The 14,313-nt window shown below is 39.8% G+C and overlaps 1 protein-coding gene across 4 annotated transcripts in view; it reads right to left on the bottom strand.

Moving 5' to 3' along the window:
- The window catches only part of abca4b (ATP-binding cassette, sub-family A (ABC1), member 4b), a 156,406-nt gene that overhangs the window by 101,962 nt on the left and 40,131 nt on the right, over window positions 1-14,313 (bottom strand). For all 4 annotated transcript variants that reach the window (XM_059648065.1, XM_059648068.1, XM_059648067.1 and 1 more), the window contains exons 7-13: window positions 12,332-12,529; window positions 10,220-10,309; window positions 8,662-8,902; window positions 7,860-7,999; window positions 6,874-6,990; window positions 4,884-5,081; window positions 1,990-2,195 (exon numbers count right to left, since the gene is read on the bottom strand). In XM_059648065.1, the coding sequence (XP_059504048.1) occupies window positions 1,990-2,195; window positions 4,884-5,081; window positions 6,874-6,990; window positions 7,860-7,999; window positions 8,662-8,902; window positions 10,220-10,309; window positions 12,332-12,529 (1,190 nt within the window). The remainder of the gene's footprint in view (window positions 1-1,989; window positions 2,196-4,883; window positions 5,082-6,873; window positions 6,991-7,859; window positions 8,000-8,661; window positions 8,903-10,219; window positions 10,310-12,331; window positions 12,530-14,313) is intronic.

Below are 14,313 nucleotides of genomic sequence, written 5' to 3'. Positions count from 1 at the left end.
TGCAGAGTGATCGCACTATTCAGCTGTTTCAGGTAACTGTACAGACTAGGCATCAAGCTTGAAGAACTTCCTGATTTGTATGGCCCAAGTCCTCACCATTAAACTATCACAACAACTGCAAATGAGGCTTTTCGTCCAAGCTGGTGTTCTGATTTATCCGCAGTGGCTCATAATAATAGCAGAAATCCCACTTTTGGCACTAATGCATTCTCACGCTAGTGAAAAGATCAGATTACACAGTCCAACTTTGTTTTGTATTACTGTTTATTTGAGAGAGCAAGCCATGCTGTATTCTGTTCCCTATACAGCCAGCAGTGCGACTGGGGCTAGAGACTCCAGGAATGGAGACTATACTGGGGACTGAGGTGTGAGTGAGTGGTATGCTTCATTATAAGAGAAAATGGAACACTGGGAGGTAGATTTATTCAATGAAATGCAATGAAAATCACATTAGTTCTTTAAAACAGTGGGTGATCCACACTACCAGAATACTGCCCAGTTGTTAGAGATAAAAATATTTTGTGTTTAGCCATGTACAACCCTGAACTAGGGTTTGGTGGGGATAAAGAAATACAAAATGTCATGAAACAAAGAAGAATGATGGAGAAAGCTGCACCAAACCTCAATGGACTCAGCAGCCATGGGGATCATTCAAAAGATTGTACTTTGATTCATTGTATGAAACAACCATCCATTGTATAAGAGTTACAATTCAAGGAGGGAATATGTTTGCTTCAAGAATTTTGTTTCAATGCCTCGGATTCTAACAATGGCACCTCTTGGCTCTGCCAATGGACATGACAGTTATTGTATTGTTTAACCCATCATAAACACCAGTACAGCAAAGGCTTTGATTTCTTCTAAACGAGTTAGTACTTAAAAATATTGCACAGGATAGGATGAGTGAAGCAGAGCCAGAGAAGCTATTAAATTTTTTTTGTTCCCCGTCTTTAGTTTAAGGGGCGTTTACTTGTTACTCTCCTCGATGTTTACTGTTGGAAGAGCCCAATAATGTTATGGGCCAAAAATTCCAAATATTTTCAAAACTTTGGATTAGCTCCATCCAATCTTTGCAGCCTTCTATTGGATCTTATATCCTATCACTCACTCATAGCATTCCCGTTGCAAGTCACCTCCAACACACATTCCCTGTTCCTCACTCCTGATTTCTGATGAAAGGTAACTGACATAAGAGATTCGAGATAGTGGGAAGTGCAGATGCTGGAGAATCCAAGATAACAAAGTGTGGAGCTGGATGAACACAGCAGGCCAAGCAGCATCTTAGGAGCACAAAAGCTGACGTTTCAGGCCTAGACCCACTCTGATGAAGGGTCTAGGCCCAAAACGTCAGCTTTTGTGCTTCTGAGATGCTGCTTGGCCGGCTGTGTTCATCCAGCTTCACACTTTGTTATCTGACATAAGAGATTCTTTCTCTTCAGAGGCTGCCAGGCTTGCTAAGGACTGTCAGCATTGTCTGTGCTTTAGGTTTAGGCTCCTGGAATGGAGACTATATCGGGGACTGAGGTGTGAGTGAGTGGTATGCTTCATTATAAGAGAAAATGGAACACTGGGAGGTGTAACATTTTGCAACTACGTACAGTACAGACAGAGATGGGCAGGGATTAAGCAGATCACTCAACCTGCCCTGTCAATACCCTACACTTCTCTGGGAAATTTGCAGGCAGCGTTGAGGGTTAAATTGACCCTATGACATTGGAAATAACACTCATACTTTGCTTCTTCTTCAATCATTGATCACATTCTAAACTAATGTGTTGTCCAAATCCAGGGAAGGCTAGAGAGAAGCAGGTTATTGCAGTCAGTGTGTCAGATGAACAGGGCTTGCAGGTGGTGCAGTGCCTGCAGATTACATCTCTGTCTCCAGAATGAGACTTTTCCATATGGCATTTTATGAATTTGTTGATGGTTTGTAGTTGTTAGTGCATTTCAATGACTGGAATTCTGTACACACACAAAAATGAAACGAACCTGTCTTTTATTTTGTTTGTTCGTTCCACTGCGTCAATGTCCATTCGGATTTTGTACTTCACATGAGTTGGAAGCTTGTTCGACCAGGGGTATAAGTCCGTAAACACAATCCCAGCCCAAAACCTGTTTTCCTCCAACAAGTAAAGTGCCCGGTGGGTGAGCTGCCCTTCGTCAGGAAGGCCTTCAAATTTATCCAGGTTTAAACACTGCAAATAACAAAAGAGGTTATGACCTTAAATGCACAGTCTAGCAAATGACAGAGTGAGAAGATAACAGCTAATGGTGCCTCTAACTATTTGCTTAAAATGTAAACCAGTAATTAACCTACGTGACCCCTTCAGTGTCTCTAAACTATCAGACTTTTTGACTTTTGCATTTATGTTGCACTTTTAATGTAATAAAGACATTTCACAGGATTGTTCCAAAATGTTGTATCCTACCTGTCAATCAAATACTTGCTCTGAATGGTTTTAAGGAGCAAATTATGACATGAAAGCCTAGAGGTAAATAGCATTGGATTGTCCAAAACTCTGTACCCACAAATTCTCGTCCCCAGCCATGTGGCTTTCAAAGATAGAATAGAAAACCCAATCTGGAAAACTATTTAAACCTAAATTTTGACTGTCTGACAAAGGGACACAGGTTGCAAACTGGAGGATAAATAGAGGATTGGCATCAGGAAATTTCTCTTGTAAAAAGTGATCAACAAATGAAGGTTCACTTTTGAACAGAGGACTGGAGGCCTTAATCTTGGAATTTTTTTTAAGAAACAGATAGATTCCAAGATAGCAACAACTGCAGATTGTTTCAGGTGTATAAACAAATGTCATCCGAATGGCTTTTCTCACTTATATCTATTTTGTGATCTTTACAAAAATCAATTGAATAGGAGCTTCTCCAGGCACATTTGTTTTTCAAGAGTTAAAGCCACAAAGGGATAATGAATGGTGTATTCCTACAGTATAGAAAAGATCCAGATTAAATGGATACATTTCACTTAGTTGTCATGTGTTACAGAGTTGGGAGTTAGATAACAGCTTTGATCTTTTTTTCTGAGTGTGCTATTAGGAGACATTAACCCTCAATTACTTTACCTTAAAGGTTTGATATGGCTTTTTATCCTAAACTGTTGTCGCAATGTCAAGACACATTATCTATTGATTGGATGGTCAGTGAGGTAAATGTAGTTGCTAGGGAATGAAGTTAAGATTATCTAAATACCCAGTGTAATTCTCAATTTTCAAACGGATATGAGCAAAATGTGTTGGCACAATTAGTTTGGTTTTATTAACATTAAAGATAAGATGACAAGAAGCTGAGAGCACTGCAGTAATCTTGGAGTGAAGTGCAACAGAAACACAGCATTCGAGTGAAGTGCGACAGAAACACAGCATTCCACTGAAGATCCAGCTTCTCAACCAAAGAATGTTGATCCTCATCTGAAATGAGCCATGAGAAAAAGACCTCTAGAATAAATTGAAACAAACCGACAGCACCGCAACAACTACATGCATTTACAGAGGACCTTTGATGTTCAAAATGCTTCATGATAGTCAAACACTGACATTGAGTCAAAAGTAGGTGACGTTAACATGTGGCTGCAGGTTTAGTCAAAGTGGTGTGTTTAAACTAATATCTTAAAGTAGAGAGTAGTGAGGCAAAGGGTTTGCACAGGAATTCCAAAACAAGGCTAAGGGAACAGGAGCCAATGGTGGAAGTGGGGTCAGAATTTGAAGAACACAGTTCTCAGAGGACTGTAGTGTAGGATAAGGTTTCAGAGATACGGAGGTTACAGATATTGACCTAGGGGGATTGTGAGCATGAGAATGAGAACTTTTAAACTGAGGTGGATCTGCAGCCATTACAGGCAGTGAGCACAAGGGATGGTGAATGGAACTGGGTTAGGATATAGGCAGCTGAGTTTTGGAGGGACATGCTAATGGAGATTAAAAGGTCAAAGATATGACAGTAAAGAAGGTCAACTGCTACATGGGAACACCATTACTGGGAACACCATATAGCTGTTAATTCATTGGCTTTGGGTCAAAATATTGTGCTCAATTCTGGTCTACCAGAAGGATGTGGTGGCATTGGAGAGGGTGCAGAAAAGATTGACTGGGATGTTGCCTGGTATGGAGGGCATTAGCTGTAAGGAGAGGTTGAGAAAACTTGGGTTGTTCTCACTGGAATAATGGAAGTTGAGGAGTGACCCGATAGAAGTCTTCAAGATTATGGAGGGCATGGACAGAGTTGACAGTCAGAGGCTTATTCCCAAGGGGGAAGAGACAGCTATTAGGGGGCCATAGGTTTAAGGTGTGAGGGGCAAGGTTTAAAGGTGATGTACAAGGCAAGTTTTTTACACAGAGGATGGTGGGTTCCTGGAACTGGCTGCTGGGGGAAGTAGTGGAAGCAGATACTTATCAATGTTTAAAGGGCATCTTGACAAATACATGAATAGGACGGGAATAGAGGGATACAGTCCCCAGAAAGGTGGGGGTTTTAGTTGTGACATGCAGCATGTTGGTACAGGCTTGGAGGGCCGAAGGGCCTGTTCCTGTGCTGTAATTTTTCTTTGTTCTTTGTAAAATCATGGAACTCCCTTCCTATCAGCATGGTGGGAGAATCCTTCCCATGGACTCCAGTGCATCATTATCATTCTCTTAAGGGCTGTTATGGCCAACAAATGCTGACCTTTCCAGTTTTGTCTAAAACCCTTGAATCAATTAATTGTTTTTGTTTTATAAAGTTTATATTGTCGTATGTGAAGATGAGTTGTTTGTCAGTGTTTAACGCTCTCTTGGTTGTACTTAGCTAAGATATGCAGTCAAAACAACATAAAATCGTTAGCATTTGCAGCACAATCCAGTTCCAATTAAACCTGACTGTTTTCTTACCTCCATGTAATTATTGAATATACTTAAGAGTTGATCTGTTACATTAAAAATATTTTGCCAGCTAAAGTTTGGAATGTCTTCTGCTTGTTCGATAGATTGTCTATTGTGTAAGAAGTTTACAATGTCATTAGCAGTCAGGTCTATGTCTTCCAGTTGCCTGTTTATGAAAAATGATACAGTGGGGTTTTTTATTGAGTCCTGTGGGAAATAAAGAGCAACAAATAGATCAAAAATAGGTCATAGTCATACAACTCAGAAACAGACCCTTTGATCTAACCAGTCCATGTTGAATATGATCCCAAACCAAAATAATCCCACCAGTCTGTTCCTAGACCTATCCTATTCATGTACTAAGTGTTTTTTAAATGTTGGAACTGTGTCCGCATTTACCACTTCCTCAAGAAGTTCATTCCACATGTGAATCACCTTTTATGTAAAAAATTTGCCCCGCATATCTTTTTAAAATCTTTCTCTTCTCACTTTACATGACACCAGGTCCAACAAATTTACTTGAAATCACAAGCTTTTGGAGCGGACCCCCTTTGTCAGGTGAAGTGAGAGTGAAGCACACAAAATACAGAATTTATGGACAGAAAGATCAAGGGCAGACTGATAACTAGCAACTCGACATCCTGGCTACCATCGACACCACAAACTGCCAGTAGACATTTCGGGATTTTCTCTGCTTTCTTATTTTTCTACAGACTTTTGATATCTCTGTTGATATGTGCAATCTTCATGAAAAACCAACTTTAAGTACATTTAAGTCATCATTGGACAAGCATATGGATGTACATGGAATAGTGTAGGTTAGATGGGCTTCAGATCAGTATGACAGGTCGGCACAACATCGAGGGCCGAAGGGCTGGCACTGTGCTGTCATGTTCTATGTTCTATTAAAACCTTTCCACTTTGAGCTGTAACACTTTCCAAGGCCCTGCCATAATTGTATAAGTGCTGCCCTGTTTGTTGTACCAAAATTCATTTATCCAAATTGAACATCATCTGCCATTTTTCAGCCCATTGACCTGTTTAGTAAAGATCCCTTGGTAATCTTAGAAAACCCATCTGTAATGCCACAAATTTTGGTGTTCTCTGCAAACTTACTAGCCATATCATCTATATTATCAGCCAAATTATTTATACAAATGACAAACAAAATAGGACCCAGAACTGATCCCAGGTGACAGGTGTCCAGTCTGAAAAGCAACCTTCCACCACCGCTCTTTGTCTCCTATCATTAGGTTATTTTCAAAGAGAAAATCTGTTGGAGAAGTTGTGTCTATGAAGACTCATTTGGATGCTGGGAATTGAACATATTCCATTTTAGATTCCCTTCAAGCATGACTATGCTAAGTATAGAATAGTTATGTGGAGTGCAAAACTCTCCATCTTTTTTTATCCCAACAACACATCAAAGCTCCAACATGAGAAAAACACTGCTCACAGCAACAGTTCAGCATTTCTCATTTCCCAGAACAGATGGCACCTCAGCCTGAGAGTGACAATTAGTACTAAATTAGGGGCTGCATTGTGGTGTCGGCACATTCTCTCATGGAACTGGATTAAGGTTACCCAGTCTCCATTCATTCTAATAACAATCTAAATAAAACCCGTCAACATAAACCCACATTCATGTTGTCCATTAAGATGATAGTTAATCTTTTATAAATAATTAGATATTATAGAATGTTTCAATATAGACAATTCATTCTTAAAGTAGCCATCTATGATAGTCTTACCCGTCACTATTTATGATCATGATTGATATAGTGAGGATATGTAAAGGACAGACTCAATACAAACAGGCCATAAAAGACCAGTTAGAGCAAACAATGAAAGTAGGAAGATGTTAAACATCTTTAATCTTCTGTTATCTCTATCACAGTCAACTAATCATTCAAAACAAACATGGTAACAGAAGCTAAAGAGCTAAATGGTAGCTGGTTGGCAGCTAAGGTCACACTTTGTCCTGGTGACGCATACTTACACGTATTATGTTCATTTGTACACTGTTTTGGAAGAAGTTCCACAGCTGAGGCTTCACCTCATCCCAAATCTTTCCAATCCTTTTAAGTTTATGTAGCTCCTCAAAAGTGACATTAGCCTATGAAGAAAATTCCATCAACTTTCATCATTATGTGCTGCATTTAATTATTTAATGGTCAAAAATAGGTAACAAAGGCCTGAATAACTTCTGCTTCTGTGAAAACACAGGTTCATCTGAACTGCTACTGCCTTGGGTCAGCAAGGTTAAAACTTGTAAATGTGCTTCTGAGAAAAATTGAGTCAGTAACATAAACTGGCATGTATAATAAAGATCAGATGTAAAAATCCATATGTGTCAGATTGGAAATCAGAGATTTTGGAGTGTGTGTGACTATTTGCCAGCGTCTCCTCATCTGAGCAAGGACATAATTTCAAAATTCTAACAAAACACAATAGCACAAGGAATATGTCTATGATTCAACAGACAAAATGGCTTTTTACATAGACCATAGAAAACAAACAATAAAATGGTTATCTAACAAGTATTTGGTAGTTAGCAGGACATCTAGACATGTAGTCCACCCATTTTCTGAATGCATAAACTTTTAACATTTTCATATCTGGTCTCAGAAATAGGCCTAACAATAGAAATTGCAGATAACCTAAGTTTCTGCTCTCAGCAGACTTTTTTTTATCATCAAGTCAGTAGAATGGCATATAGCTTAAAATATTATCAGATTACATTCTTATTTGTATGAAGTTTGCATCCACATTATTAGGACAATGAAAAATAACCCGCTCTAATGTCTGCACCTTTACATGGTGTTAAAATTCGTAATCTTAACCATCATTGACATTCTGTATTGAACAAACGTTTGAAGAGGTTAGGATTTCACAGTGCATAGATACTATTTAGATACAGTGTGGTGAAAACTGAAACTACCAAAATTAGTCATCCAAACAAAGTAAAAAATCACATGTTCTTACATTTTTTATCAGCTGTTGGGTTGCAGGGGAATCTGGGGCGAAGAGAATCTTTCCCATCAGTAGTGGTTTCATCACATTCCACACAATCTTGGTTGTAGGGTTGGACTCCATGTTTTGATTTAGTGCATTACAGAACGGAGCTACAATGAGCAAATATTTTTACCATCACAGTCTGATGTTAGATTCCAGTAGAGCATAGTTACATAAAATCCTGCATGTACTCATGTTTGACCTTCACTCTGTCACAATCAAAACTCTTCTTTCTGCAGGTGGTAACATCTATTAGGTTAAGAGTTAGGCAAAGGCCACTCAGAAGCTCAGGAATCACTGCTACAAAATGCCACATGGCCCTCTTCAATTGGCCTCAATGAGCTCTTAATGAGCTTCCTGGTTACACATGGGTGGTCCTGGCGGGATTCAGCGAACCTGCACAGTAGTCAATGAGGCCATTCTTAAACTTTTACCTGACTGCATTTCTAGCTCCAGGAAGAGCTCAAAATCATGTTGTGGTTGGGAGTTTTTGGTTAAGAGTTTTACATCCAGATCCTGAAGATTGGTGGTCATGCAGGTGGCCATGTTATTTAGCTTTTCCAATCAGATGGGATGCCGTTCCTGAACACACACCTTCAAACCCAAGGCAATCCAAGGTGTTGAGACACCTGAATCAACCTGATGGTGGTTACTAGAGCCCAACAAAATATGAACTTCAAAAGGTGCACATTGTAGTCCTTCAGAATCCAACATTTTCATCCCAATCTAAAATTGCTCAAGAAAAGGTAGTGTATTACAGAAAAAGACTTACTGGTTGTGTAATCGTAAGCATACTTTGACTCTTTCTTTGTGTTGTTGATTCCAAGAAAAGCCTTGTAGTTGTTGTCTTCATACCAGTTAAAAGAGAAAACACGAGCGCCTCCATTTTCAGGATACCCACAGAACAGATTTGATAATAATTCCATCAACTGACTGAATGTGGCTGGTCCATCTTCAGTAAAGAATGGGTAAATGACTTGGAGTAAATCTTGAACGCTGTCCTTTGTGATAAACTAAATGGAGAACAATTAACAAAAAAAAGTCTTGAGAGTTGATCACCCTCATACTTGCTTTGCATAAATATATAAATGCATCAATGAAAAGAAAAGAATTTGCGAACGCTGGAAACAAAAACAAAATGGAAATTCATGAAAACATGAAACTGATTGGACAATGTCAGAAAGAGAAATGACAATATGTCAGGGGGGACCTTTGATGAATGGCATGGAATGGCACTGCTCTTCATTCCTGTTGCTAACGTTCTGTAGAGTTCAAACACAACATTTCTGATGTAATGGTGGTATTGCATTCAGTAAAACATTCAATAGGGCATATAGGGAAAAACTCTTTCCTCTAATGAGCAAAGTTTGAAACAAAAATAATCCTGCAATCTCCAAGAATCAAATAACCAAATTGCCAGGACATGACTGCATATAGCCTGAGAGACAAATCACAGGTATTAAGATATTTTTCCCATCCTTTTCAAACACATTCAATGATGACTTAAGGAAATGCTGCTGCTTCACAGTGCCAGGGACCCAGGTTTGAGTCCACCCTTAGGTGACTGTATGTGTGGAGTTTGCATGTTTTCCCCATGTCTGCGTGTGTTTCCTCTGGGTGCTCTGGTTCCTCCCACAGTCCAAAGAAGTGCAGGCTAGGTGGACTGGTCATGCTAAATTACCCATAGTGTACAAGGGTGAGCACACTGGGTGGATTAGCCATGGGAAATTTAGGGTACAGGGATATGGGTCTGAGTGAGATGCTCTCTAGAGGGTTGGTGTGGGTTCAATGGGCCAAAAGGCCTGCTTCCACAATGTAGGAATTCTATGATGCTGATTCTAAAACAAAACATGAGGTGAGAAGGATCACATTCATGTCATCACATGAAGATTTTAGATACTTATCAACTGGGGTAGGAAGATACTGATATGTCAGGAGAAACAGATTAAAGAAATAACATGGGAATGTGGTGTGAGGGGTTAGGGTGTAGATGAGGGAAGGAGCCTGAACAGATCTAACCAGTATTGGCAATGCTGATGTAATCTCTTAGGTTAGTCTTGATTGCTCCTTGCATGGAATGCATCACATAGCACATTGCCAGAAGAATTTTAAGCTAATAGGAAGTCCAAGTACTAACTTTGTTTACCAGTTTTAAATTTCATGTGGGTGTGGATCCACCCCATATAATTCAGGACAAAACTAACTCAAGTTCATCGATGAAACTAATTTACAGCTTTTGGTACTGTTTCAGTAACAGTATTAGTGTGCATGAGAAAGCTTTATACAGGTGTCCTTAAACATGTGTACAGAATGTATGCTAATTTCCTTACCTCCTCTAATATGGGTGATGCATCATTCATAATTGTCACCCAAAAATGCAGATCTATTCCTTCTGAATAATGGTTTAGTACTCTTGGAAGCTGAAAAGAAGGCACAGTATGTTTATACACTTTCATCTTTGCTTTGGGAGTTCTAAGTCACGTAGAATACTATATGTGCAACAGTCTGGTTAAGTCTCAGCCCACTTCTGTAAGATCACCCAGTCCTACAACTAACCCTCATCCAATTTCCTTCCCTCTCATATCTCCATCCTTCAGAGTCTGGCTTCTTGTAGATTTTGCCTTCCTTTCAGCTAATGATTTTTAGAATCCATAGAATCCCTATGGTGTGGAAACAGGCCCTTCGGCCCAACAAGGCCACAGCGACACTCAGTGCATCCCACCCAACCCCATCCCTTATAACCCACCTAATCTACACATCCCTGAACACTACAGGCAATTTAGCATGGCCAATCCACCTAACCTGCACACCTTTAGACTGTGGGAGGAAACCAGAGCACCCAGACGAAACCCACGCAGACGTGGGGAGAATGTGCAAACTCCGCGCAGACAGTCGCCTGATGTTGGAATTGAACCCAAGTCCTTGTGGCTGTGAGGCAGCAGTGCTAACTACTGAGCCACCACGTTGCCCTCTGAAACTAGAAATTCACTTGTAGGACAGAGACGATGCATTTATTGCCCATTCTTAGTTGCCCATGATTAGGAGATAATGAACAGCCTTCTTGAACTGCTGCAATCTATTTGGTGTAGGTTCCCACATGAGGAAGGGTGTTCCCAGATTAAGGAGGGAATTCCCAGATTTTAACCCACTGAAAAAAAATTGGTATTTTCCAAGTCTAGATGGTGCTTGGTTCGGCAGGGAAAATGCAGGAGATGGTGTTTCCATGTATCTGTTGCCCTTGCCCTTTGGGATGGAAGTGGAGAGAGATAATGGGAACTGCAGATGCTGGAGAATCCAAGATAATAAAGTGTGAAGCTGGATGAACACAGCAGGCCAAGCAGCATCTCAGGATGGAAGTGGACGTGAGTTTGGAAGGTGCTGCTTAAGGAGCCTTGGTGAAATTCTGCAATGTATCTGGTACATGGTACACATTGTTGCTACTAAGCATTGGTGATGAAGGGAGTGAATGTTTGTGCCAAGAATGCAGGTGCCTTTGTCCTGGACAGTGTCAAGCTTTTTGAGTGTTATTGGAGCTGCACTCATATAACAAGTGGACAGTGTTCCATCACACTCCTGACTTGTGCCTTGTAGATACGGGGCAGGCCATCAATATCTAGATTACATAATCTGGGTGAAACCCTCTCCAGTATCCATTTTTGTCTAATTAAATGAAACACATTGTTGATTTATCATGCCTCGAAACCACAATGGATATTGGGAAAGAGACTACAAGACCTTAGGAACTAGGAACAGGAGTAGACCATTTGGCCCCTCCAGACTGTTCTGTGATCAATAGGATCATGGCTGATCTGACATTCCTCATGTCCATTTTCCTGCCCTTTCCCCATAACCCTTGATTCCCCAACTGATCAAGTACCTATCTATCTCAGTCTTTAACTATACACAAGAATTCTTCCCCCACAGCTCGCAGCGCCAAGGAGTTCCAAAAACTTGCAACCCTCTGAGAAAAGAAATTCTTCCTAATTTGAGTCTTAAATTGGCTGTTTATTCTGAGACTACGCCTCTTGGTCCTAGACTCTCCCTTCAGAGGAAACATCCTCTCAGCATTTACCCTGTAAAGCCCATTAAGAATCCCATGTATTCCGATGAGATTACTTCACATGCTTCGAAATTCTTGAGGCTTTGCTTATAGGAACATTATTAGACCCTGCCACACTGCATTTGTCTGCCTGTTACTAATTGGATTATATCTGATATAGGGTGCTCAGAAAATGTAGGAAAGGAAATAATAAGCAGTGGATGTTGAATAACTAATTTCACCTTGAAAGCAGATATTCAGTCAGGCTACTCTTCACAATGCGACTTACTCATGAATGTCAATGGGGATTATTTATATTGGTCAAAAATGCCAGTTATAAATGTAGCTCGAAACTGGTTACATACTTTCCCACAGTAGTAAATGGGCAAAATAATAAACCTACCATTTTGAAGAGTTTAAAAAAATCCACGTTTGCATAAAGTGCATCTTCCATTCTCTGGAGCCGTTGTTGGGAAAGCACACAAATTCCATTAAGGACAGTACGCAGTCCTCGGTGACTCAAGAAGATGAGGAAACGATCCAGCAGAAATTGGCTGCATGCTATGTCCTTGAGGGCTATGTCTGGAACTCCATTCGCAAACTGGAAGCAAGAACATTTGCAAGCACCATTACATTTAGCTAACAATTCCCAAATAGCTTATAGTATTCATTTCAAAACAAATCATAAATGCGCTTGCACTGTCAAAGGTTATATAATAAAAACAGTAAAAATATATACTTTTACAGACACAAATAATTATATTCTCCTAGGTCTAAAATACTTTCCCTATAATGTGCTCAGGTTTTAGTATTTCAGTTTCACTTGTTCTTGTGTGCAAATGGAAACTATGATCTCTTGACTGGCTTCCTAACTTTTAGTAAATTTGAGCTCATCCAAATTTTGCTGCTTGTAACCAAATACTGTGCACCCATTAAGCTGTGCTTGCTGACCCAAATAGGCTTGGCAAAAACTTAAACTTTAAAATTTTCACCCTGTTGTAACTATATCCACTCTATTCATCCCCTTCAAGATCTTTGCATTCCAAATCTGGCATTTTGTATGTAGAGTCACAGAGTCATACAGAACAGAAACAGACCCTTTGGTCCAACCAATCCATGCCAACCATAATCGCAAACTAAACTAGTCCCACGTGCCTGCTCCTCACTCATAACCCTCCAAACCTTTCCTATTCATGTTCTTATCCAAAGGCCTTTTAAACATTGTAATTGTACCCACGTCCACCATTTCGTCAGTTCATTCCACATGCAAACCACCCTTCGTGTAAAGTATTTGCCCCCATGTCTTTTTAAAATCTCTCTCCATTCACCTTAAAAATTTAGTCTTGAAATCCCCCATTCTAGGGAAAAGACAACTACGATTAATGTCTATACCCCTCATTATTTTGTAAACTTCTATAAGGTCTCCTCTCAACCTCCTTCACTCCAGTGAAAAATGTCCCAGCCTAACCAGCCTTTCTTTATAACTCAAACCTCCCATACCCAGCAACATTTTGGTAAATCTCTCCTGAACACTCCCCACCTTAATAATATCCTTCCTATAACTTGGGTGACCAGAACTGGACACAATATTTCAGAAGAGGCTTCACCAATATTCTGTACAACCTCAATATGACTTCCCAACTCCTACACTCAAAGGATTGAGCAACGAAGGCAAACATGCCAAATGCTTTTTTAACCATGCGATCTATTTAAACTTCAAAGAATTATGTATCTGCATCCCAGGTCCTATGTTCTACAACACTACTGAAGGCCCTACCACTAACTGTGTGGGCTGTACCCTTGTTTGTAGTACTGATTCATTATTTTTTGCTGTGTTTTCTGAGCTGAGGATTCTGTGCTGAATGATTTTGTCTCCAAACCTCTGAATCTCTCAACTTCCTTCCTTTAAGTTGCTCTCTTAGACCAAACTTTTGGTGACTTGTTTTAATATTTTACAGTGTGGATTGGTATCAAATTTTGTCTTATAATGTTCCTCTCATGCACCTTGAATTAAGTTACTGTATATCTAGTTTAACTGTTACAGAAATGCAAGTTATTGTTGATTTCTGCTTTGATGCAACCACCTTCTTTAAACAAATTCAATCAAGTCTCTGAATATTTATAGCCCAAAATGTCTGATCAGCTGGATGGGGATATGATGATTCCAGTTGATGATAAAGCAACCCTTTATGCAACACCTCTTCCATGTAAGAAATTCTGTGCAGCTTATTTATCATTAAATAAGCAGAGTTGAGCAGGGAAGAAAAATAGGATCAAACAATGAAAAGGGGCTCACCACATAATTCTATCAATTTTGTTTTATCCCATACTAAAGTATTGCTAATCAATTGCCCTTCTGAAATATCCCTCAATGCCTTGTGGGAA

The sequence above is a fragment of the Stegostoma tigrinum genome, chromosome 8 (assembly GCF_030684315.1).
Source record: "Stegostoma tigrinum isolate sSteTig4 chromosome 8, sSteTig4.hap1, whole genome shotgun sequence".
Lineage (NCBI taxonomy): Eukaryota > Metazoa > Chordata > Chondrichthyes > Orectolobiformes > Stegostomatidae > Stegostoma > Stegostoma tigrinum.
This window is presented reverse-complemented; position numbering and strand designations above follow the sequence as displayed.